The 23,035-nt window shown below is 40.9% G+C and overlaps 1 protein-coding gene and 2 long non-coding RNA genes across 3 annotated transcripts in view; 2 read left to right on the forward strand and 1 right to left on the reverse strand.

Moving 5' to 3' along the window:
* Positions 1-1,096, forward strand: part of LOC309497257 (uncharacterized protein) — a 36,002-nt gene extending 34,906 nt beyond the window's left edge. The window contains exon 12 of the mRNA XM_082167486.1: positions 225-1,096. Coding sequence (XP_082023612.1) covers positions 225-745 — 521 coding nt within the window. The 3' untranslated portion in view covers positions 746-1,096. The remainder of the gene's footprint in view (positions 1-224) is intronic.
* Positions 1,097-21,292: 20,196 nt separating this feature from the next.
* Positions 21,293-22,535, forward strand: LOC309497479. The gene is made up of 2 exons (XR_014205552.1): positions 21,293-21,458; positions 21,524-22,535. It is a non-coding gene; the product is annotated as an uncharacterized lncRNA (long non-coding RNA).
* Positions 22,536-22,883: 348 nt separating this feature from the next.
* The window catches only part of LOC309497483, a 110,926-nt gene continuing 110,774 nt past the window's right edge, over positions 22,884-23,035 (reverse strand). The window contains exon 4 of the long non-coding RNA XR_014205556.1: positions 22,884-22,994. This is a non-coding gene — a long non-coding RNA (uncharacterized lncRNA). The remainder of the gene's footprint in view (positions 22,995-23,035) is intronic.

The following is a 23,035-nucleotide window of genomic DNA, read 5'->3' on the forward strand; positions in this document are numbered from 1 at the left end:
TTCCTCTAGATCTGCTGTACAGACGAAACAAACTTTGTTGCATTATTTTCCTGTTATCACTGTAAAACTGCTTTGAAACAATCTGTATTGATCAAAGCGCTAAATAAATAAAGGTGACTTGACTACTGAGACACTGCTGATATATTGAACATGAAGAGATCAGCTATAATAAAAGATCAGACAGATTCATAATTCCTGATTCTGATGTGTTTTCTCTCCATCAGATTCCCATCAGTTCACTCTGGATCTGAACACAGTGAATAAACTCCTCCGTCTGTCTGAGAGGAACAGAGTGATTACTGACACTGACACAGTCCAGCGGTATCCTGATCATCCCGACAGATTTGATAGTTATCGTCAGGTGTTGTGTAGAGAGAGTGTGTGTGGACGCTGTTACTGGGAGATTGAGTGGAGTGGTGGTGGTGTGGAAATATCAGTGTCATATAAGAGCATCAGCAGGAAGGGATGGGGTCATGAGTGTTTGTTTGGATATAATGATCAGTCCTGGAGTTTGTTCTGCTCTTCCTCCAGTTACTCATTCAGACACAATAAGATAAAGACTAAACTCCCTGTAAAGTCCATCAACAGGAGAATGGGAGTGTATGTGGATCACAGTGCAGGAACTCTGTCCTTCTACAGCGTCTCTGACACAATGAGCCTCATCCAGACAGTCCAGACCACATTCACTCAACCGCTCTATCCTGGGTTTAGTGTTGGTTATAGATCATCAGTGAAACTCTGTTGATGAATGGGAACAGACTGTAGAGAGATTCTACCCATAATGCTTTGAGCTGCATGATAAATCAGTAACAGTGAGATGTTAGTCTCTTATTTTCTCTTCATTACATTAATACTTCAGCTGAACTTCTGTCAGTGAAATAACACGTCAGAATAAATGTGTGTAATGAATCCTCATATAGACAGTCAGATCAGTGTGTGTTTGTGAGTCATGATGAGTGACGGTGTGTGTCTGTGCTTTTCTCAAGATCTATTTCAGTCATTCAGTTCTATTCATTAATTATTATTACTATTAAAAATGACCTTTCTTTAAATTTATCATTCAATAAAAAAAGTGATGTGTTGTGAAATTGATAAATGTCAATGTATTAATTAATAGAACCTGAAGCTAAAAGGGGGCGTTTTCACATATTTAGTTTTTTTAACTGTAGAATTATAAGACAATGTGCTATCCTTAAATGCAAGGTGTCCTTTTTTTTTTCAGAAAACATCTGTCTTTCAATAAATTACAGTAATTGCCCCTTACGGTGTGTGCTGAGTTTGAAAATAGAGTTTAAATACACAATTTTTTTTTAAATGGGAATACATTTTACTGCTTTTTATTTAGGAAAAATCAGAAGACCCCTGAACGAAAGAATCTAACATTTTAAACTTGATGAATAAACTATGATACATATATACAAGTTTTTTTGTGACACTGGGTTGCAGAGTTTTCACTCAGGAGCCTTTTTCGTTACCCCAGTTCTCCAGGCGTTTTTGATCCTTCACTCAGTTTTTCAAATGTGGTGCTCTCTAAAACAGTTCCTTTCAAGTTGCAAGCATAGGCCCACATCACACTCCTGCCACTTCCACGGGGTGCTCTTTCTGCATCGTATGCAACGACGCCGACCCATGCTGGCCCTCTGTGATTGGTCCTGAATGTCACTCACAGAAACAGGCAGATGATCGCATATCTCTTTGGGGCTGCCATCTAGGGGAACGCCTATGAGCTGAGCAGCCAGAAGCTCCTTGAAAGTTTTGCCGTGTCATGGGCTCGTCTTGGGAAATGGCACACAGCTCTTTGTGTAAAATGAAGCTGTTGGTCGCTGCAATATCCAGGAAGTGCTGAAAAATGGTCATGTACCACTTCCGTGTTTTACGGTGCACTGACTGTGTTCCCAGCATCTGGTCAGAGGTGTCAACTCCCCCCATGTACTTATTGTACTGTTGAACTGCTGTTGGCCTGGGAACAGGGACCCTCTGTTTTTGCCCATCCTCTGTATGTATGAATGAATGAATGAATGAATGAGGCATTTATATAGCGCTTTCATATGTACTACTGTACACCCAAAGCGCTTTACAATCATATCAGGGGATCTCTCCTCAACCACCACCTGTAACCACCACCATCTGTATTCTGCCACCTCAGCACTGTCTCCCCACTGTACACTGTGTGGACAGTTGTGCACATGGAGACCTCTCTTGTGTCCATCCACTTCACAAACAAAAGGTCATCATCTCTGATCCAGCGAATGCAGCCTCTTGGTGACCTTTTGTTAAGGCATTTTGTTTAGTGAAAGGAACACCAACTCTTCCTTCTCGATAAGTCCCACATGCACCAAATCCCTGCTGGTGCAGGTGTCGAAAGAGGAGAGGGCTTGTGTAGAAATTGTAGCAGTAAACTACATAGCCTGATCCCAGGTAGTCTCGGTTTACCAGTGATGCAACAACATCAAAAGACAGGCCTTTCCCAGATGAAAATTTTGGTGTAACCGTTGACATCTGCCATCACAAGAAGTTTTATACCCCACTTAGGGGTATAACCATCCTTTCATCAACAGAAATGTGCTGTTTAGGTTGGTAAATAGACTTACACCTGTTCCTTATAATGTCCAAGAGTGGTTGCACTCTGTGGAGACAGTCATACAGTCGCTGCCACGACTACGACTGCGGCCACGGCTACGGCTGTGACCACGCTACCTTTGCTTCCTCGGAAGTAGAAGCCACACTGAAAAAAAAAAAAGGCGGGAACCGGTGAAGGTTAACACACATTTTAATTCCAAAAATAAAACAAATACAAAACGAAAGTAAAAAACAGCAGCCCCTTACGGATGACTGCTGTCACATATTATAAAACAAAACACAACATAAATCCAGGCATATTCCTCTTTCAATCTCCACTGTCGTCGCTTCTCCTTTTATGCTTCCGCTCCTCCGTGAGAGATACGAGACCGGTGCGTCGTGCAGGTGTCGCTCATCAGTAATCACGCCACCGGCCTAGCGCCGGTCTCTCACGGCCCTCGGCCTCGTCCTGCTCACCACAACAAGCTTGTGTTACAAACTCACTGTATTTATAAATGTGTTTTCCATTATGAAACAATACATCAGTAAAAGCAAAATTGTAAAAAATAAATAATAAATGTTATAAATACAACAACACAATAACAATGAAATAATAATAAAAATAAAACCTGCAGTTACTTACACACAGGTATGCCAGCACATTTATATATACACATCCAGAGCGGTCGCATAGACTGTGCGAACTGTGCAACCGCATGATTCATAAGCCTCGCAATCCTGCTGTTTTTGTTTTTTTTGTCCCCACCACTTGTTAAAACATATAACAATTCTACAAATAAATAAAATATCTCCAGTTAACTGGCAGAGCATTCATTTCATTCGGTTTTTAAATAAGAGACGATCTAGCGCTGAAATGTGTTTTTTAAATCAAGTGATCAAAGTGCTCGTTGCCGCTGCGATCAGAGGCGCGGATACAGTGTTCTCTTGTGTGGCTCGCGCACAAGCCGCACTGTCTTCACTCGGACGCGCGCTTCAATCCGTTGCGGATACTCTATTCGTTCTTGTGAAATCACAAAACATAATGCACACAAAGTGTCCCTGCTTGATATACAACCACTGGTGAACATAATCGGTTTTGATGAGAAAAAAAATAACTATATGAGAAAAAAAACTAAAAGAGTGCGGATTAGAACCCATAGCCTCTGACACGCTTGGCGAAAGTTCTACCACTCGAACATAAAGATACACGTTGAATAAGTAGGGGAGAGCGGGGCACAAAGTAACGCTTTTTGACTTTCTTAGTTTGTGTAAATCTACTTATGGTTCAGAGTATTTATTTTTTCCCACATTCATTTCCCACATGTCTAGTACAATTATGTGTTTTTGTTTTATTAATACAGTATATACTTTTTTCTTGATATACCCCGAAAGAATGGAAGTGAAATGTGACAACATGCCCCATAGGTGGGGTACATTGTAACATGACCATATGACAGCTTAATATTTTATCTGATCTAATAAAAAATATATACAAGACAAACTAAAATATTTTCTAAATAAAATAAAATTATTAACCTTTTCATATAAAATAATGGCATTTTTTTATAATTAAATATACCGTAAATCCTCTAATATAGGCCCGGGCCTTTATTTTACTCAAGCGCATTGCGGCCCAGGCCTTTATTGGAAGGAGGCCAGAATTAGAGACAGGCCTTTATTTCTATTTGAGCAAAACGGACTACCAGTAGAATGAATAAAAACGAGATTTTGTGTCTATTTGAACCTATAAAATACTAGGTTAATTTATTGAAAACGTACAGTTACCATATAACATTATGGCATGCATACAGAGCATTAACAACAAATAAATATAATATAAATTATGTTTTTTTGTGAAAAGCAATGATTCATTTTGAAACAGTATTTGTTCCAGCTTAGCTCCACAACAGCGCGCATCTGTGCATTCATTCATTCATTCATTCATTCACACACACACAGAAATGCGATTCATATTTAAAAAGTCTTTTTGCGTGTAACTTACAGACACTATTGCGATTAGAACAAAGCAAATATAGAACTGACCTATTTCTCAGCTGGATCCGTTCCTCGAAATAATACTTCCAAGCACTTCTGAGGTACATTTTCCAGGATTATTATTACTTAGATAGATGTGTGTTATCCAGCTGATTGTGGGCGTTCACAGGTTTGCGTGGATCGCCTCAGATTATTTGCATTTGAATAGCGCGCGCTCTCCGTAATTAAGATCAAAGTCAACAGAGTATTTTGAATCTCGCAAAAAAGCGAGCCTATAGCGCCAGCGCGATTGTCGATCCCAGGGGGTTAAAAAATTGATTTTCGCCAAAAATCCTCTTTGGCTCCGCAGCTGCCATGGTAAACAACATTAGCCTACCGGTGACTGAAGTCTCACGTGCGAGTCAAGAGCGAAGTGATTGACATGACCAGGCTACCGTAGCTATGGCTTGGATTCATTAGCAAACATTGCCCCCCTGTGGTATTTGCATGTTACTATCACAAGCATAATGTTGTGGCCTGCCCAGAAAAACGTTGGTTCTAATAATAGCCCCGGCCACTATTAGAGACCAGCCTTTATTTACCTCCGCCGACAGCGAGACCGGCCAATGTTAGAGACCCGGCCGCTAATGGAATACAGGCCAATATTAGAGGATTTACGGTAAACTCATTTTTGAGTTTTGACTACGAACACAGGAAAACACAGCTATACAACAGTTCAAAACAAATAAATAATTAGTAATTTCTGAACATTGACTCTTAGGGCCCTATCTTGCACCCAGCGCAATTGACTTTGTACACCGACGCATGTATCATTCCTATTTTGCACCCGCGCACAGCGGCCTTTTCCCTCCACAGAAGCACGCCGGTTAACTAAGAAATACACTTGCGGTCCCGGGGGCGGTTCAGCGCAAAGAGGAGGCGTGTCCCGGCGCAAACGTTCCCTCATGCTATTTTGCAGGTTTAGAAAACAATTCCGCCATTAACCGAAAAAAACTAGTTTAAAGTCAGTGGCGCGTTGCGCATGTTATTCATATGCTATTTTAAGGGCGCATGCTTGGCCATAATCAATGTAGCGTGTGCACAACGTGCATACACTTTGATTCTCTCACACAGAAGCAGCCGTTTAAATTTTTGCAAATCATACATTATTACGATAGATTGATAGATAGTTTATTACAAAAGCATACATCTAGCTTACACATTTACCCAAATGATCATACGCCTGTTTAACCTAAGTTAATTTGGGTGGGTTTCTCCATCCCAAATGTCACTTCTCTGTGTTTTACGGCCCTGACGAGAACGTCGGTCTCCTCGGCTGTGAACCGCTGCCGGCACGCGTCTGGCAAATCCGCCGTTATAATAGGAATCCGCTTTAGAACAAGCGCGCCTGCTCTTAAAGGGAATGTGAGATGTCGCTCTGATTGGTTTATTTCACATTACGCCCAAACCACACCTATGAATAATGAATCTACTTCAGACCAACCCCTTTTAGATTTGCGCCGGGCGCAAGAGTCATTTATCCCGCCGGGAAAATAGCAACAGCGCCGAGACCCGCCCACAAAGTTACTTGCGTTTTGCGCTTGATACTTGCGTTTCAGATTGCCCTTAGTCTTTATTCACCTTTTTCTCATGTTTTCTCAATAGAATTAATAAAAGTATAGAATATAATAGCATATTTCTAATAGGGGCACATTGTAACACAGTGTGACAACATGCCCCACCTGCACAACTGGGATTTAAACCCGGCTAGTGTCTTCTGCTAGTTAGCGAAGCATAAAAGAACTATCTCAACTGTTAAATAACATATTGGAGATTAAAATAATCTCAGATTTGTCTCATTTTAAATAAACACAAAAAATAGAGATGAAATTTACTTGTGCTATGGTTTAACAAATGTCAATGGATATCTTCCAAAATAAATTTTATTTTGGCGCAATTTTTTCTCTATATAGTGTTGATATGGCAACTAGTAAATACACCAAGTTTCGTCATGCTAGCATGTGTGGAAGTATTTAAAACAAGTGTGTTACAACAAGCCCCGCGTTACGTTGTGCCCCGCGCTCCCCCTAGGCGGATCTATGTATGTATTCACACGAAAATTCTCAAACTGACTTGATGTAAAGCCACTCGTTGCACAGTAAAAAAAAATTTTCCTTAAACTAGCACGACAGATAACACTGTAACGATAACCAGCTGGAGTGCCCTCGAGAGCCACCAGAGGGCACTCCACACTTGACTCTCATGTTCACTCACAGACTACATCTCCCATCATTCTCTGCCTGGACTCATCAGCACTCATTATCACATTCACCTGTATCTCATCTTCTTGTTTAGTTCACCCCATATAAGCCTGGTTCACCCCATCACTCACTGCGAAGTTTTGTTAAGTGTTTCACTGCATCTCTGAGCGTTTTCCCTGGTTTCTTGTATTTTGGTTTTGGATATCTTGCCCTGTTCCCTGGATTACTCTCTTGCCTCTGGTCCCTGGATTACTCTCTTGCCTCTGGTCCCTGCCTGTTTTGTTTGTTTCTTTGTTTTGACTGCCTGCCTGTGTATGACCCTTGCCTGTTCTTTGGATTACTCTGTTTATTAAAAGCTGCATTTGGATCCCAACCTTCAAGTCTCGGAGCAGTTCGTAACAGAAAACTTCGCCATACCTAGATCCAGCAGCGATGCCATCAGATATAGCAGTACAAATCCTGCGTCTCCGTCAGGGGAATCGGCCGATTGAGAGGTATGTCGAGGAGTTTATTGAACTGGCAAATCTCACCTCAATGAACACAGAATGCCTTAAGATCTTTTTTCGGGGAGGGCTATCTGAACCGCTCAGTTCATTCATGCCCTTGCATGATCCTCACGAGACTTTGGAGCACTATATTGATCTGGCCCTTTTGTTAAGCGGATCATCGTTTACTGTGGGTGGGGTAGAGGAGGAGCTCCGTGAGCCCGCAGTATCCCCTCAGCCTGAGCTTCTCCTCGTCAGCCCTGCCGAGCCTGCGCTTCACGCCAGTCCAGCCGAGCCTGCACTTCACGCCAGTCCAGCCGAGCCTGCACTTCACGCCAGTCGAGCCGAGCCCGCACTTCACGCCAGATCTGCCGAAGCCAAGGCAGTATGCGTCATGCCCGCCGCCCCTGAGACTGAGAGCATCATGCCCGCCGCGCCTGAGACAGCAAGCGACATGCCCGCCAAGCTAGAGTCTTCACCGCTGGTCCCGTCCAGCACAGAGCCTTCTTCACCGCTGGTCCCGTCCAGCACAGAGCCTTCACTGCTGGTCCCATCCAGCACAGAGCCCTCTTCATCGCTGGTTCCATCCAGCACAGAGCCCTCTTCGCCGCTGGTCCTGCCCAGCACAGAGCCCTCTTCATCGCTGGTTCCGTCCAGCTCAGAGCCCTCTTCGCCGCTGGTCCTGCCCAGCTCAGAGCCCTCTTCGCCGCTGGTCCTGCCCAGCTCAGAGCCCTCTTCGCCGCTGGTTCCGTCCAGTTCAGAGCCCTCTTCATCGCTGGTCCTAACCAGCTCAGAGTCCTCTTCGCCGCTGGTCCTACCCAGCTCAAAGCCCTCGCTGCTGCTGGTCCCGTCAAGCTCAGAGCACGCTGATCCTGATCCAGAGACTGTTCACGTCACTTCTGCCGAGCCAGAGACTGTTCACGTCACTTCTGCCGATCCAGAGACTGAGCTTCACGTCACTTCTGCCGATCCAGAGACTGAGCTTCACGTCACGTCCGCCCGTCAAGAGTCTCGTCCCGCTGAGACTGAATCAGTTCCTGAGCCTGAATCTGATCCTGATACTGAGCCTGAATCTGTTCCTCTTCCTCTTTCTGCGCCTGTGTCTTCGGACAAGATGGCCGACTCCACGCCTGTGTCTTCGGACAAGATGGCCGAATCCTCGCCTGTGTCTTCGGACAAGATGGCCGACTCCACGCCTGTGTCTTCGGACAAGATGGCCGACTCCACGCCTGTGTCTTCGGACAAGATGGCCGACTCCACGCCTGTGTCTTCGGACAAGATGGCCGACTCCACGCCTGTGTTTTCGGACAAGATGGCCGACTCCACGCCTGTGTCTTCGGACAAGATGGCTGAAACCACGCCTGTGTCTTCGGACAAGATGGCCACCGCCGAGCCAGTGTCTCAGGACAAGATGGTCTCCGCTGAGCCAGTGTCTCAGGACAAGATGGTCTCCGCCGAGCCAGTGTCTCAGGACAAGATGGTCTCCGCCGAGCCAGTGTCTTCGGACAAGATGGCCGCTCCTGAGCCGGTGTCTGTTCCTGAGCCGGTGTCTGTTCCTGTTCCTGAGCCGGTGTCTGTTCCTGTTCCTGAGCCGGTGTCTGTTCCTGTTCCTGAGCCGGTGTCTGTTCCTGTTCCTGAGCCGGTGTCTGTTCCTGTGCCATGGTCGCCTCCCTGGCCGCCTGCACAGCCTGCTCCGCCCTGGCCGCCTGCTCCGCCCTGGTCGCCTGCACTGCCTGCTCCGTCCTGGCCTCCCGTATTACCGCAGTCTCAAGGTCCTCTTCCGCTCCACGGACCTGGCCCTCCATCCCGCCCCTGGATCCGCCTCCGGGCCACCTCCCACCTGGACAGTTTTGGAGCGTCTGGAAGCCGCTCTTTGGGGAGGGGCTATGTAACGATAACCAGCTGGAGTGCCCTCGAGAGCCACCAGAGGGCACTCCACACTTGACTCTCATGTTCACTCACAGACTACATCTCCCATCATTCTCTGCCTGGACTCATCAGCACTCATTATCACATTCACCTGTATCTCATCTTCTTGTTTAGTTCACCCCATATAAGCCTGGTTCACCCCATCACTCACTGCGAAGTTTTGTTAAGTGTTTCACTGCATCTCTGAGCGTTTTCCCTGGTTTCTTGTATTTTGGTTTTGGATATCTTGCCCTGTTCCCTGGATTACTCTCTTGCCTCTGGTCCCTGGATTACTCTCTTGCCTCTGGTCCCTGCCTGTTTTGTTTGTTTCTTTGTTTTGACTGCCTGCCTGTGTATGACCCTTGCCTGTTCTTTGGATTACTCTGTTTATTAAAAGCTGCATTTGGATCCCAACCTTCAAGTCTCGGAGCAGTTCGTAACAAACACACGTGTATACGTGCGTGTACGTCTCCATTTGTTTTATATGGAGACATACACGCAAATATCACGTCACGTAGACACGTCAATAACGTGTAGCTGTTGATCTTTACAGACGTGACGGCGGCATCACGTTAGAAGTTTATGTGGATTACGTCTGCCCACCTAATTTTCCTTATTTTCTCATACATTTACTGTTATAGACATTATCATAGATAATCTTATTTTGGCAGTTTACTTCGGACTACATTTGATTTATTTATTTCTATAATGCTTAATGTCTATACATTAAGTACATACATTTGGTATCCCAATGATAGATAAAAGTATATTGTCATGTATATACGATCTTATGAGAGACAAATAAAATGGGCTAGTAAAATTCAGAAAAAGTGGTTCATATCATTATTTGTTTGTTTAAGATTTGTTAAAGCCCTGCACCAGCCGGTCTGCATGCCTCAAGTTCAAGATGCTGCATTTAGTATTAATTAACCATTCAGAAACCACTTTAAAGCTTATTGGATTTTAAACTAAAATGTATTTTGCCGGTTACTGCTATACTTATTCTGAACAGGTAATTAATCATCCAATTTAAAATTGTTTAACATAAATATACTATGTAATAGAGCTACACTAAAGTTGTTATAAAGCCTAGCACTCTATTAAATGTAGCCTAGTCATACAGCAAAAAAATTAAAAAATTCTACTATGTTAAGAGCATATTTAGATTACATTTATTTTTATGTCAAAACGAAGAGTTTGTAATGTCATTAGCATCTTTTAATAACAGAATAATAGATTTAAATGGTCAGAGTATGACTGCTTTATTCTATGGTATTGTCTGCATGCTGGTCCTATTCCTGTCTTATACATGAGATACCCATAGCTTTACTCTGCTCTTAAGCACACACAATAATCATAAATGCTACACTAAATCTTTAAATCCTGGGAAATAAAGTTTGTTACATAAATACGAATTACAGTAAAAAGCATTCACTTAACAATTTCGCAGTTAATGAAGTACATATTATACAATATAACAGTGTTCAGTATTTTCAGAATATATATATATATATATATATATATATATATATATACACACATACAGTGCATACACACACACACACACACACACACACACACACACACACACACACACACACACACACACACACACACACTGTATATATGTGTGTGTTTGTGTGTTACATTGTCTCTATAAAGTATATTTACTGTATTATGTAAAATGCAAGTGGAGTACGTATTACAGTACTGAAAATAATGTCTGATTACACACCTGTCCGGTCTACAAACGTTTGAATGATTGAAGACACTGTTGTTCTCCCAACATTCGGCTTTACCTTTTGACCCACATCAGTCATTGTAAGGTCATGATTGATAACATTGTCTGCAATAGTGTCCTTATTTCATAAGGAACATGTCCACAATCTTGACCTCTTCCATTGTTTTGCCTCTGTACCCTTCTTCCACCACACATCATTACTCCTCTTCTTCCAGACTGTTGACCCTGTTTGTTTCTTGTTTCTGTGTTGTTCTTCCATTATCTAAATGTGTGACACTGAGTTGTGCTCTGTCAATATATGCTTGTCAAATGAAGCTTCATGAGATGCACCTCTAAACTATTTCAGAGACCTGGTTGATTTAATGCTTTACATTCCCCTTCATTAGTGAACTGCAAAATGTATAGCCAAGACACTGTCATTAAAACGTTAAAATGTAGCATGTCATGGGAACCAACAACAGCACATACATTTAGGCTACCCATATTTCTATTTATAACGCAGCCACTTTAAATTCACATAATGTTTCACTTCTGAGTAACAGAAATATATATATTTATTTATTTAAATATAATGAAAATGAATTGCCAACTGAGACAAGTTGGAAAAATACCAAGTAAAACACAAATTTGTAAATATTTGTTTGAATGTTTCTGTAATGAGCAGTTTTTAGAAAACCAGAATGCCTGTAAATAAACAATATATTAATGCATTTCACACAATAGTCGATGAAAATACAGTTCCAGACAGCACCACAGCAGAACAACTGCAATTGTCTAAAAGGAGTAGTTGTGTGGGTGTTAAATATATATTTGTGTTTTTGAAAGAATAGGTTGAACGTCAACCAGTAATCTCAAGAGAACAGGGCCTTGGCGCCATCTACTGGCAATTTTATATTGATATTTAGTAGTTTAATATTTATTTAGCCTCCTTTCATTTCGCCATTTACAACTCGGTTTAAATGAGCTTGCTAGAAGTTCATAGAACGATTTTTTATAACATAGAAATTCTGAATATAATTAAGTAATGCATCCACTCTACTATAGAGCTTTTTTATTATTATTGTACCCTATAGCCTATTTCCTATTCCCATGCATGCCCGTGCATAAATTATATTGTAAAATACATTCAAAGCTTTTTACTGTTGAGATTCTTTTTTTGTTATTTTTATTTTTTTGTTATGTATCCAAACCTAAATATTATTTTATTAATATCCTTGGAGGATGTTAAAGGCTAGGCCTATGTTAAATAGCTATTAACCCTTAAAGACCGATACGGCCGCCCGCGGCATAAAATAACAATCGTTCTAAAATGTTTAATAACTTTTGAGTCGCTAATCCAATCTGTATGCTTTAAAATGCACCGTAAAGATGAGATTCTCAGCTTTCCTGTGTTATCACGGGTGTCTCTATTGGTCATTCAGTGGCTTCGTAGTGCCGGTGATTGCGTCATGAAAATCTGCAGCAGTGATTCGTCAAGGAAACACATGTGGTTTCTTTCTCTGAGCCAAACAGGAACGATTGTTGATGCTTAGTCCCACCCCCATGCCCAGATTCGTCCAAACGGTCATCAACTCAACCAACAAACATAGTGATTGGTGATTTTAACAACTAATCACATTTCTTTATACATTTTTAACAAACGCAATGCATTGAAAACTATACGCATGAAAACTAACGGATGCAAAGTTTTTGACCATAGCGCGAAACACGAAAGAGCGCAAAACATGAAAGAGCATAAAACACGAAAGAGCATTTGTATGTAAAAAAAAAACAGCAGTACAAATCGGAGGATGTGTTAGAATTTTTTTTTTTAAACGAGTCGTTAGACCTGGTGGAACCTTCCGATTCAGAAGATTGTTTGAATCATTTGCACTGTTTATTTATATTTAGTTTGTGAAGATTATTTGCACTATTTGTTCATTAGCACTCAGTATATTACCCTCAATGAACCATTTCTTCATTTGCACTGTTTATTTCTTTTTGGTATTTAGTTTGTGAAGATTATTTGAACCATTTGTTCATTTACACTCTGTATATTGTATTGTTAGTATTTATATTGCACAGTTGTCACTACTTTGTTATATTGTTTGCATTTGTTGTTCATGTTCAAATTATAATATAATTGTCTGAAGAAAAATGTTTGCTTCAGTGTTCTGTTGTAATATAACAACTTTTCTATTTACTTTACTTCCTGAACTTATTTGGACACATCTACATTGTCAGTAAATGTAATACACCTGTTTTTACTCAAAAACGCCTAGAATAATATTATAATAAATGGCTATAACTTGCTGAGGGATTGTTACATGTGAGTCATTCTACGAAACGGGTGCCATTTCCACTTTGCAATTTTCCAAATTTTAATTAAGAACAAACTTATTTTTGAAAAACTTACAACTTTAAAGATATTTTAATCATCCCAAAAAATATATTTTCCCACCTCAGGCACAAAATCCTTAATAATAGTATCCTTTTTATTCAGGCATGGGAGTCTTTCTTGTACCACCCCGTCACGGACAATATGTATGCCATTAGAGTAGTAAAACAAGAAATATATTGTTAAAATCTAATGTTTTCCTAATAGTAAATTGTCCCTTTTTTGTATACCATCAATAGAAAGTCTGTAATTTATATAAAAAAAATTATTCTTAGTTTTTTAATCTTGAAATATGAATTTGACATTTCAATGGCCTCATTGTTTGTACTGAAAAAACAAATACACTTAAAAAATACAAATAAAGTTACATTTATTTGATTAGTTCACACAACAAGAACATCATTCAACATTAATTTATGTAAAATTTCTATTCTTTTACATACATTTTTAACAAAAAGACCCCCGTGACGGGGTGGTAACTGATGTCACGGATTGGTTGACTGTGACAGGGTGGTATGGATCTATATGAAATGCTTGTTTTAAACTTTATACAACTGGCGGAGGGAAACATTACAATTTGAGAGTTAATGGAAAACATTGGTAATGCTCTGAAAAACTAAAAAAAAGAGCATCATTTCAGTGACAGGGAGAGTCGCATCCACACATCCCTCTGTATTTCCATGTGGCGGGATGTCACATGCTGTGGTGCTTGAATGATTTCGAGCACATCATCGAAGAGATACCACAGGAAGTCATCTCTTGGAGGCCAGAAGAACCTATTGGCACCAACACGGTGCATACACTTTACAAGGGCATGTGTTTCATCTGTTTCCATGATGATCCCAGGATAAAGGTCGCTGTCATATTTAAGCACGCACCACTTCCCAATGAGATCTCCACTTTCCCAAGCAATTGCTTCTGTTGGCACATTTTGGGCTGTTTTGTTAAAAGTGAAATGCTGTGTGGTGAAGCACTGACATCTTAGCTGCTTTTGCGTGGAGCACATGCAACTAATTTCTCGGTAAAGGATTTCTCCTGGAGTGAATGTGACCACTTGGTGTGTTTTCATTGTGGATGGCACTGGTGGAATCTGGCCTGGCATCTTTTCCATTGCCTGCTCCACTGCTTCAGATGCTACATAAAACAACTTAACAGTTGTAGATGTTTCAGTGAGGGCCTTATATAGCTCATGGGCATCGTGTATGTCGTGGCCGTTGGTCACCATCTTGTCCGCTGTTCTTTTCAAGGTTCCCCCAACACCGTCAGGGGCCCCCTTGCCATGGCTTGCCTCAAAAAAGTTCCATGTTCCACCTTTCAGGCCTCGTCTTGCAAGCTCTGTGCTGAAAAGGAAGAAATTCCCTTTCTGTCTGTATTGGGTACAAGGTCCATCACTCAGAAAGTGTAGAACAGATACATCTGGGTATGTGGCTTGTAGATAATTCAGCACCGGATTCATGTGTGCCCATATAGCTGGGGGGCTTTTGTGTTTGGAGGGTGACACTGTGCTAAAACAGATGGGCTCTTTTTCACCACCTATGTAAAAAACACCAGTGTGCAGAGTAGCTTGTTGGTGCGAGGAGCCAAAGTGGACAGCTTGGATCTCTGAGCTGTATTTGCATGTATAGTTTTCAGAGAAGTCAATGTGGATCACTGCCTCCTCTTTTGACAGGTTCTTCTTCAACTCTCTGCAGTAGGAATACTGTTGATTTATGTTGAATGTGTGTCTCTTGAATTTATGGAGAAGAGTGTGGAATAACTCCACAAGATTGTCTTGTGTGTCCTCCATTGTTTTCTTCACTGTGATCTTGACAGTGGTTGGACCCTCCCTCACATCTTCCCTTGCTTTCTCTGCTGTGGCCCATTGAGTGAATGCAACCTTTGCTGAGCCATCAAATCTGGAGAGCTGAACAGTCTTGTCTTTGCATTCCTCGCACTCATCATACATGCACATTTTCCTGGAGGTGTCACAGGTTATCATTTTAGTCAAACTCTCGAGATCTGAAGTATCTATGAGCCTCAAATTATGCAACTTCTCAATGACAAATCTGAGATTTTCATGGATCTTGCACAGACACGTGTTCCGGTCAGAGAGAGTGGGATGTACAACCCAAAATGGGCGAAGCTTACAGAAAAGGGAGTATGATATGTTGTTTGTGTTTTCAGTAAGAAATTTTTTGTGAAGATTTTTCATTGTGTCAGCCAGAAACCTTTTCTGCTTCTTCACCTTGTTCTTGGTAATTGTTTGTTTTCGTCCAGTCGTTATCCGACTGTTGTCATCTCGAGTGAAGAAGGTTTTGACTTTGGACTTGAAAGCAGCAGTGAACCTGTTTGTGGGATTTCTGTTGGTGGAACAGAGGTCTTCACTCTGAACACTGCGACGCTTCTTTGAAAATCCAAGGGCATTTTCGGCAAAACCTTGTAGCCTGTACTTCTTCACAATCCTCCCCGCTGTTACCTTTGCTATAAGTTGTTTTTCTTTTTCTTTTCTTGCTTTACAGTACTTATTCTTTATGTCTTCAATCAAGGCTTCATGATAGAGTAGTGTTTTTCTGATTTTGGAGCTTACTCTTCCTGTCTTAGTTAATTCATTTATTTTTGAACGAGGGGAGTCATTCTTATTTAAGCGCTTATATCTTTTTCTGTATTTGTCAGCACGTTTTCTTTCCTTCTCTAGCGATTTCTTTAGTTTTTCAATTTCTTTGTGTAGTGTATCCCTGTTCTTCCTGGAAATTCGCTTTCCTTCTTTATGTTGCCTGAAACAAAACAAAAATCTACTGGTAACTTAGGGGTTTAAATCATGTACACCATATATAAAAACAATTAATCATCAGTGATATTCCTGCTTCTTATTCTCTGCATGTATCCATTTATTTATAATCCTAACTGCACACAACCCTGACCTTGAAGATCCTAACTGCTGCTTTGACTGTTGGACAGGATCTGGACTCAAAGGAAAGGTGTCCTGACTGTGCTTCCTAGCCTCTGCTTTCTCTTTTCTCTTCTTGTCCTGCTTCCTCCACTTTTTACGCAGCTGACGCTTCCCTCGCTCACTTAGATCACTAATCTTCTTCTTTTTTCCTTGCTCTACATCCCGTCTCCATCTCTGACGTTCACTCTCTAGATATTTTTGCTTCCTCTCAGTATCAGCATCCCGACGTGCACGGCATCGCCGTTGTCTCTCAACACCGGTTAATGGAGCCATGATGGAGACAGATCTATCTGCAAATGTTATAAAATGTAACATCCTTCATTAAACACAGATAGTGAGTGAGTGAGTGAGTGAGTGAGTGAGATAGTGAGTGAAAGAGATAGTGAGTGAGTGAGATAGTAAGTGAAAGATAGTGAGTCAGTGAGATAGTGAGTGAATGGAAGAGATAGTGATTGAGTGACAGTGATTGAGTGAGTGAGTGAGTGAGTGAGATAGTGAGTGAGTGAGTGAGTGAGTGAGTGAGTGAGTGAGTGAGATAGTGAGTGACAGTGAGTGAGTGAGTGAGTGAGTGAGTGACAGTGATTGAGTGACATGGAGAGTGAAAGAGATAGTGAGTAATAAATGAGTAATAAGTGTGTAATAAGTATGTGTGTGAGTGAATGAACAAAACAGGGTTAAGTTAACAGAAAAAAAATATTAGCCTATATTATAATCCTTGATTTCACTTATCCTTACATTCAAATGGGAAGCAGAACCACCCCGTCACATCCCTTACCACCACGTCACAATAAAATATGTGACGGGGTGGTATGTGACGGGGTGGTAAATTTCAGCCCAAAATGGCTGCCGATCTCCCATGCGGTCAAGTTCCTCACCTAGCATACATGCATTCTATCTTAAATATATATATATTTGCATTAATAATGTAAAATAATAAATAAAAATCAGTTTTCCCTCTCTATTTTGCGTGACTGGGTGGTTGGTTTAAGCTTGACGGAGCCTGCCTAACATGAAAAATCAACAAATAAAGAATGTAGAGGAATGTCAGTACTTGCCTGCTTTTGTTCTTGGTGGGTAAAAGGCTCCAATGATGTCACTTCTGCTTTGTGATGTCATTTAAAGCAACAGTACATTATTTATAAATAAAACAAGTTAGTGTGACGGGGTGGTAAGTCAAACTGAGGGACGCACATAAATAACAAAATATTTACAAAAAATAAGGTTTATTTTGAATAAAATACATCTTTTGTGAAAAGGGACACACATATATTCATGAAAATAATAAAAAGTTTTAAAAAAATACATAACTTATTTGATGATATTTAAGATGCAAATGTCATGTTGGTCAACACGGACATGTGAAATTGGCTATGAACTAATGAAAAATTATTAAAATAGTATGTTGTTCTTTAAAAAAATATATATTTATCATATATCATGTTAACAAGAACACTTGAATGAATAACTTTAAAATTTGTAAACACATTTTGGGACAAGTTTGTGCCTTATGCATCTCATCAAACGTTGCGGACCCAAATGGCACCCGTTTCGTAGAATGACTCATGTAGACAAAATTTCATCTGGAAGTCTAAAACAACCAAGTCTAACTTTCTAAAAGAAAAAAACAAAACTTCAGGAAGTTCTGTTTGAGTTCACACTGAAAACACCACATTTTTTGCTGCCGTTTTTCTTAAAATCCTGTTAATTTCATAAATTCTCTGACAAAAGAAATGTAAAATTGGGACTTTAAATGAGCTAGCTGGAAACTTTAGGTTCTCCTGTTTAAAATGATATATGGCACTTGATGCTTGCTGCTAGAATGGGTTAGAAAAACAAAGAAAAGTACAGGTGAGTCAGGCGCCCCAAAAATGTTCTAGGTCTTTAAGGGTTAATGTAATATTCGCTACTTAATAATATATCAATATTTAATCTAATTTAATAATAGCTTAAATGATCAAATCTTCTAGCCAAGTCCATCATACAAGTAGCTGCATAAAAGTATGTGCGCTATTTTGAAATTAGCCAAGGCACGTTACGTATTGCGTTCAAACGGGCAGACGTTAAAGCCCTGTTCACACTACAAGCGACACGATACCATTCATTTCAATGGGGAGCGGGCGATTTCCGGCGACCGTTGGCGACTGGATGGGGCGTGTCTGGCGACGCGACAAAGTTGAGAAATTTTAAACTTTATGCAAATGAAGAGCGACTTTCGCGAGCGACAACCAATAGGAGTGGAGCGCACGTGATCCTTCTCCACAGCCCCTGGGCCTGCAGTGCACGTAAAGATGGATGAAAAATTGATCCTTGCAGTTAGCAATTTTCCGATTTTAGTTGACATGTCTCTGCCCACGTACAAGGACATATATAAAAAGAATGATGCGTGGAAAGGAGTTTCAGAGATTGCGGGGATTCCAAGTAGGTTTAAATGATTGAATAGCCTGTACAATTAACTATAATTTTTTTTGGACAGAGACAGTAAACAAAACCTAAACGTACTATAGTGGCCTTTCTAATATTTTAGTGCTGTTTACACTCTCCATTTGCACGTGTATATAATGTACTGTATAATGTATACTATTGAAATCAATGTATACTAGATATTAATAACCTATTAAATTAATGTACTGTATACTGATGGATACAGTATATTAATATTATATGTATTCTATGAAATATTTAGTATATCTTATATCTGTATACAGATATTAATATTGTATTGCAATATATTACAGAATAAACTATAGGCCTATACTACGCTTACTCATTGCATCTGATCATACTTTGTTATACATTTTCATAAAAGTAATATTTGTGTGTGTGCTCATACATCTTTTTTTTTTTTTTTTTTAGTTGAAGAATGCAAAAAAAAATTTGAAAAACCTCCGTGATGTATACAGGAGGGAATTAAATAAAACCAAAAACAGAAAAAGTGACCTAATGACCTAAAAGTTATTGTTATTTTGATTGGTTTCTGGTTTCTTGTTTAAAAAGAAACCAATCAAAATAACAATAACTTTTAGGTCATTCTTCAAATAAAAATACATTTATTCCAGAATGTTCAATGTTTCTTAAAAAAAAAAGAGAAGATTTTTAAGGGTAAATTTCTTCAGCACAACACAAATAATATTTAGAAGAATTTTGTCCATGTAGTAAGTCAGTTGGATCCAATACTGATTTCATGAAATTATTAAGTATATATATATATTAAACTTTGTAGCCTTTTATAGTGTGATTACCATAGTGCAGTCACTTATTATTCATATGTTATGCTGTTATGTATTTTGGAAAGATATGTTTATTGAGCATATCTTATAGTATAGCCAGGATATAATTTAGTATTGATAAGAGATGATGGAAACACATGGAAACATTGCTCTTTTATTATAATGTGGGTGGCTCTTAAAAGAGCCTTTGGTTTAGTTCTGAAAAGAATCTTTCATGCCTGTCACACCTGTGGCTGCCAGAGAACTGCACCCTCAGCACAGAAGTAATCGACAAGGGTCTCCCTCACACGCATGGCATCGCGGGAAGCGTTGTTGCTCCCTGCTCTGCTGATGTTCTGCAGTGCAGAGGCTTCTCCTTCCACAGCCAGGGTTGGTGGGTTCCGCACACTCCCTGTTGTCCTCCGCAGAAAGTTGTGTAGAACACAGGTTGCCTTCACACAGGCTTCCACATGGTCTGGGCTGACACCAATCACACGCCGATACATTCGCCACTGTGCTGCGAGTATACCGAACGCATTCTCAACTGTCAGCCTTGCCCGTGAAAGCCTGTAGTTAAACACCCTGTGTCTACTGGGAAGGGTGGTGGTACCTGGGAAGGGTCGCATTAGATTTCTGCGGAGAGGGAAGGCCTCATCTGCCACAAAGACGTGAGGCTGGGGTCCCAGGTGTTCTGCTCCTGGTAGCAGCGTGTCCTCCGGTAGGCCAAGGGTTCCACTTCGAAGACCGTTACCAAAGGGACAATTAGCCAGAGTCCCACCATCACTGGACTTCCCATAACTGCCAACATCTATGATGCGGAAACAGTACCTGGCATCTACAACTGCCAAGAGGACAATAGAGAATGTCCCCTTGTAGTTATAGAATAATGATCCAGAGTTGTTGGGAGCCTGGATCACTACATGTTTCCCATCAATAGAACCAAGACAGTTTGGGAAATTCCAGCGATGGTAGAACTCTGCTGCAATGTCCCTCCAATCTTCTGTGGAAGGAACCGGCATGTAGTCCTCAACCATGGAGTCCCAAATGGCCTTTGACACCTCTGCCACGATACCAGCTACAGTGCTGTGCCCAACCCTGTAGCTGAAGGCAATTCGGTTGTTAAGTCGTGACGTAACCACTCTCCGATAATACTCTTTCCGGGTCCAAAGTCCAGGTCCTCTCTACCTACCTACCGCTTTCGCTAGTGTTTTGGTTATTATTGAGTGTTTTTACAATGCCGCAGTGCTGTGTCCCGTGTCCCGAGCTAACTCACTTCAACCTCTTAAATCTTCTTTTTCATTGATGCCTGGACTCTACCCTTAATTATGCCACCTGAGTGATGAGCTACACTAACCACTCAGTTAGTGTTAAAGGAATTTAAACACTTTTTGACCGCCAAGGGTGCCTCACTAAGAAGGACGTGATCGTAAATAAATGTTCAGGTTCCACCATTGTTATGTCTGGACGAGAGGAGCGCTTGGACCCGGAAAAGGCTAAACGTCACGTGTGACGTCAGACTTAACAATCGGATACTGCGGTATGAATCCCCTGTTGCAAGGAATCTTTGTAAATATGTATTAAGAATTAAAGTATACATTTATATGAAAAGAAAGCATATTAATCCACAATTTTGCAGTTAAAAAAATACATTATATATTTATATTTGTTTATTTTTATAATAACTTAACCGACACATTAAATAAGATTATATATGTTTCAACATGTTATATATGATTCTTCTTTGGTGCACACAAAGATATAATATATACACACACTTTATAAGTATAAACAAGTATAAATATAAACACACACACACACATATAGGCCTATACATACACATATACACATATATATGTGGCAGGTCTAATGAAATATATCCTGCCTGCAGGTGGCTGATTAATTCATTTGAGCTCGTCCTATCAGTGAGCTGTAGTAGCGCATATAAACAAGCTGGTTAGAGTGTATGGTGCCATGAGGCACCGCCCCTTCCCGTGTCGTCATTTTCTGTCGTCATTCAGGTATGTTGGGTGTTGTGAGCTGGTCGATCAATGGCATACTGTAGCTAACATTAGCTTATTTCCAGGGCGACATGCAAGCTTTCGCGGCTGGCATTCGGCTGAGGTTGTACTCTTGATGGTCAGAGTATGGTTGTTTATACTTCATGCCCAGAATGCTTAGTTATTGCCGACGCGCACGCTGTCCACCTGATAGATGGGATGAGCCCACATGCATGTTGTCTGCCTGACTGAGTTGGTCCCCAGAGATCGCACCTAAAAGGTATGTAGTTTTAAATTTGCGCCTAGGTTAAATGGCAATCTGTTGAGAGAAACAGTTTTTATTAATGGTTAGCAGTTAAATCACAGAGTTTGTCTGATTGTTTATTTGTAAATTTATAGATGTAGTACGGACCAATGGGTCGCATCTGCACCACCGATTAGTTTCCGTGCGGTTGACTGCGTGGGACTACTTCTGGAGGCGCTGTTGCTTTGCTGCTTTATGGCTTTGCTGCTTCATGGCTTTGCTGCGTTACTCCTTTTGCGGTTGCTTTGCTCCGCTGTGGACAAAGGACTGAAAACACTGTCCTTTGTGTTTATTTTAGTGTGTGTGCCTCCATGTGAGCCCTTTATTTTGGGGGGAAAATTTCCTTTTCGTTTGTATTGGCTTTTATTTTGTATTTTGACTCAGAATTTTGTAATCCGTTTAACGTGAAACTGTGACTATTTCTACTCCAATTTCTGTCTCCTGGAGTGACAATTCTGAGTGTGTCTCAACAGTGACATTTCTGTTCCAGGAGCTGAGTGCACAAAGCAGGGGCGGATTGCTGGTGGTGGTCTCCCTCACGAGTGTTGTGTGCTGAGTGGTGTGAGTGTGTGTATTGGTGTGAGTGTATATGCACAGGTGTACGGAAAAGGTGACTTGTCGTGGAGGCCTTATGTGCCCTTATCCACTGCTCTGCCTCGGCTCCTGTCCCGCTGACTCAGGTCGCTCCATGTGTGTTTGTTGAACCACAAAATTGTCTACATTGAGTGCTGTTGATGTTTGTGCATTTTTATATTGATTATATCTTTAATAAAACAAATTTATATTTTTTTGTACCCACGTCTCCTGCCGCCTTACTGTGGACGAACCTGTGTTTCCTTAAGTAAACTATATTTTATTTTCCCTGGCAAGATTCCAGGGTGGCGTAGTCGCTAGCAGAGATCATTTATGCTTAAAATCATTCCATCCCATCCTTGTGCCGCTACATATATGTATGTATAGGCCTATCCCAGATAGCAAGGTGACATTGATTAAATGTTGAAACATGTGTGTATTTATATACTGATTAAATTAAACGTGATAGTCTTAGTCTATATAAAAGCATCTAAATCGATTAAATATTTTAATCAACCTGGTTCAGTTACGCATTTAAATAGGCTTACTTACCGTAAACAAATTGCCAGCCGTTCACCGGGGGAAATGGCTCGTCGGAAACGTGTATTGTCCTTGCAAATCAGGGGACCCACCCTCCGCAGCAGCACATCAAACTGGGTCCTGTCCAGCCTGAAGTACTGCTGGAACCGGACTTCATCCAGCCGCAGCTCATGCACCAGCC

Source organism: Leuciscus leuciscus, assembly GCF_965113295.1.
Source record: "Leuciscus leuciscus genome assembly, chromosome: 4".
In the NCBI taxonomy this organism is placed as follows: domain Eukaryota; kingdom Metazoa; phylum Chordata; class Actinopteri; order Cypriniformes; family Leuciscidae; genus Leuciscus; species Leuciscus leuciscus.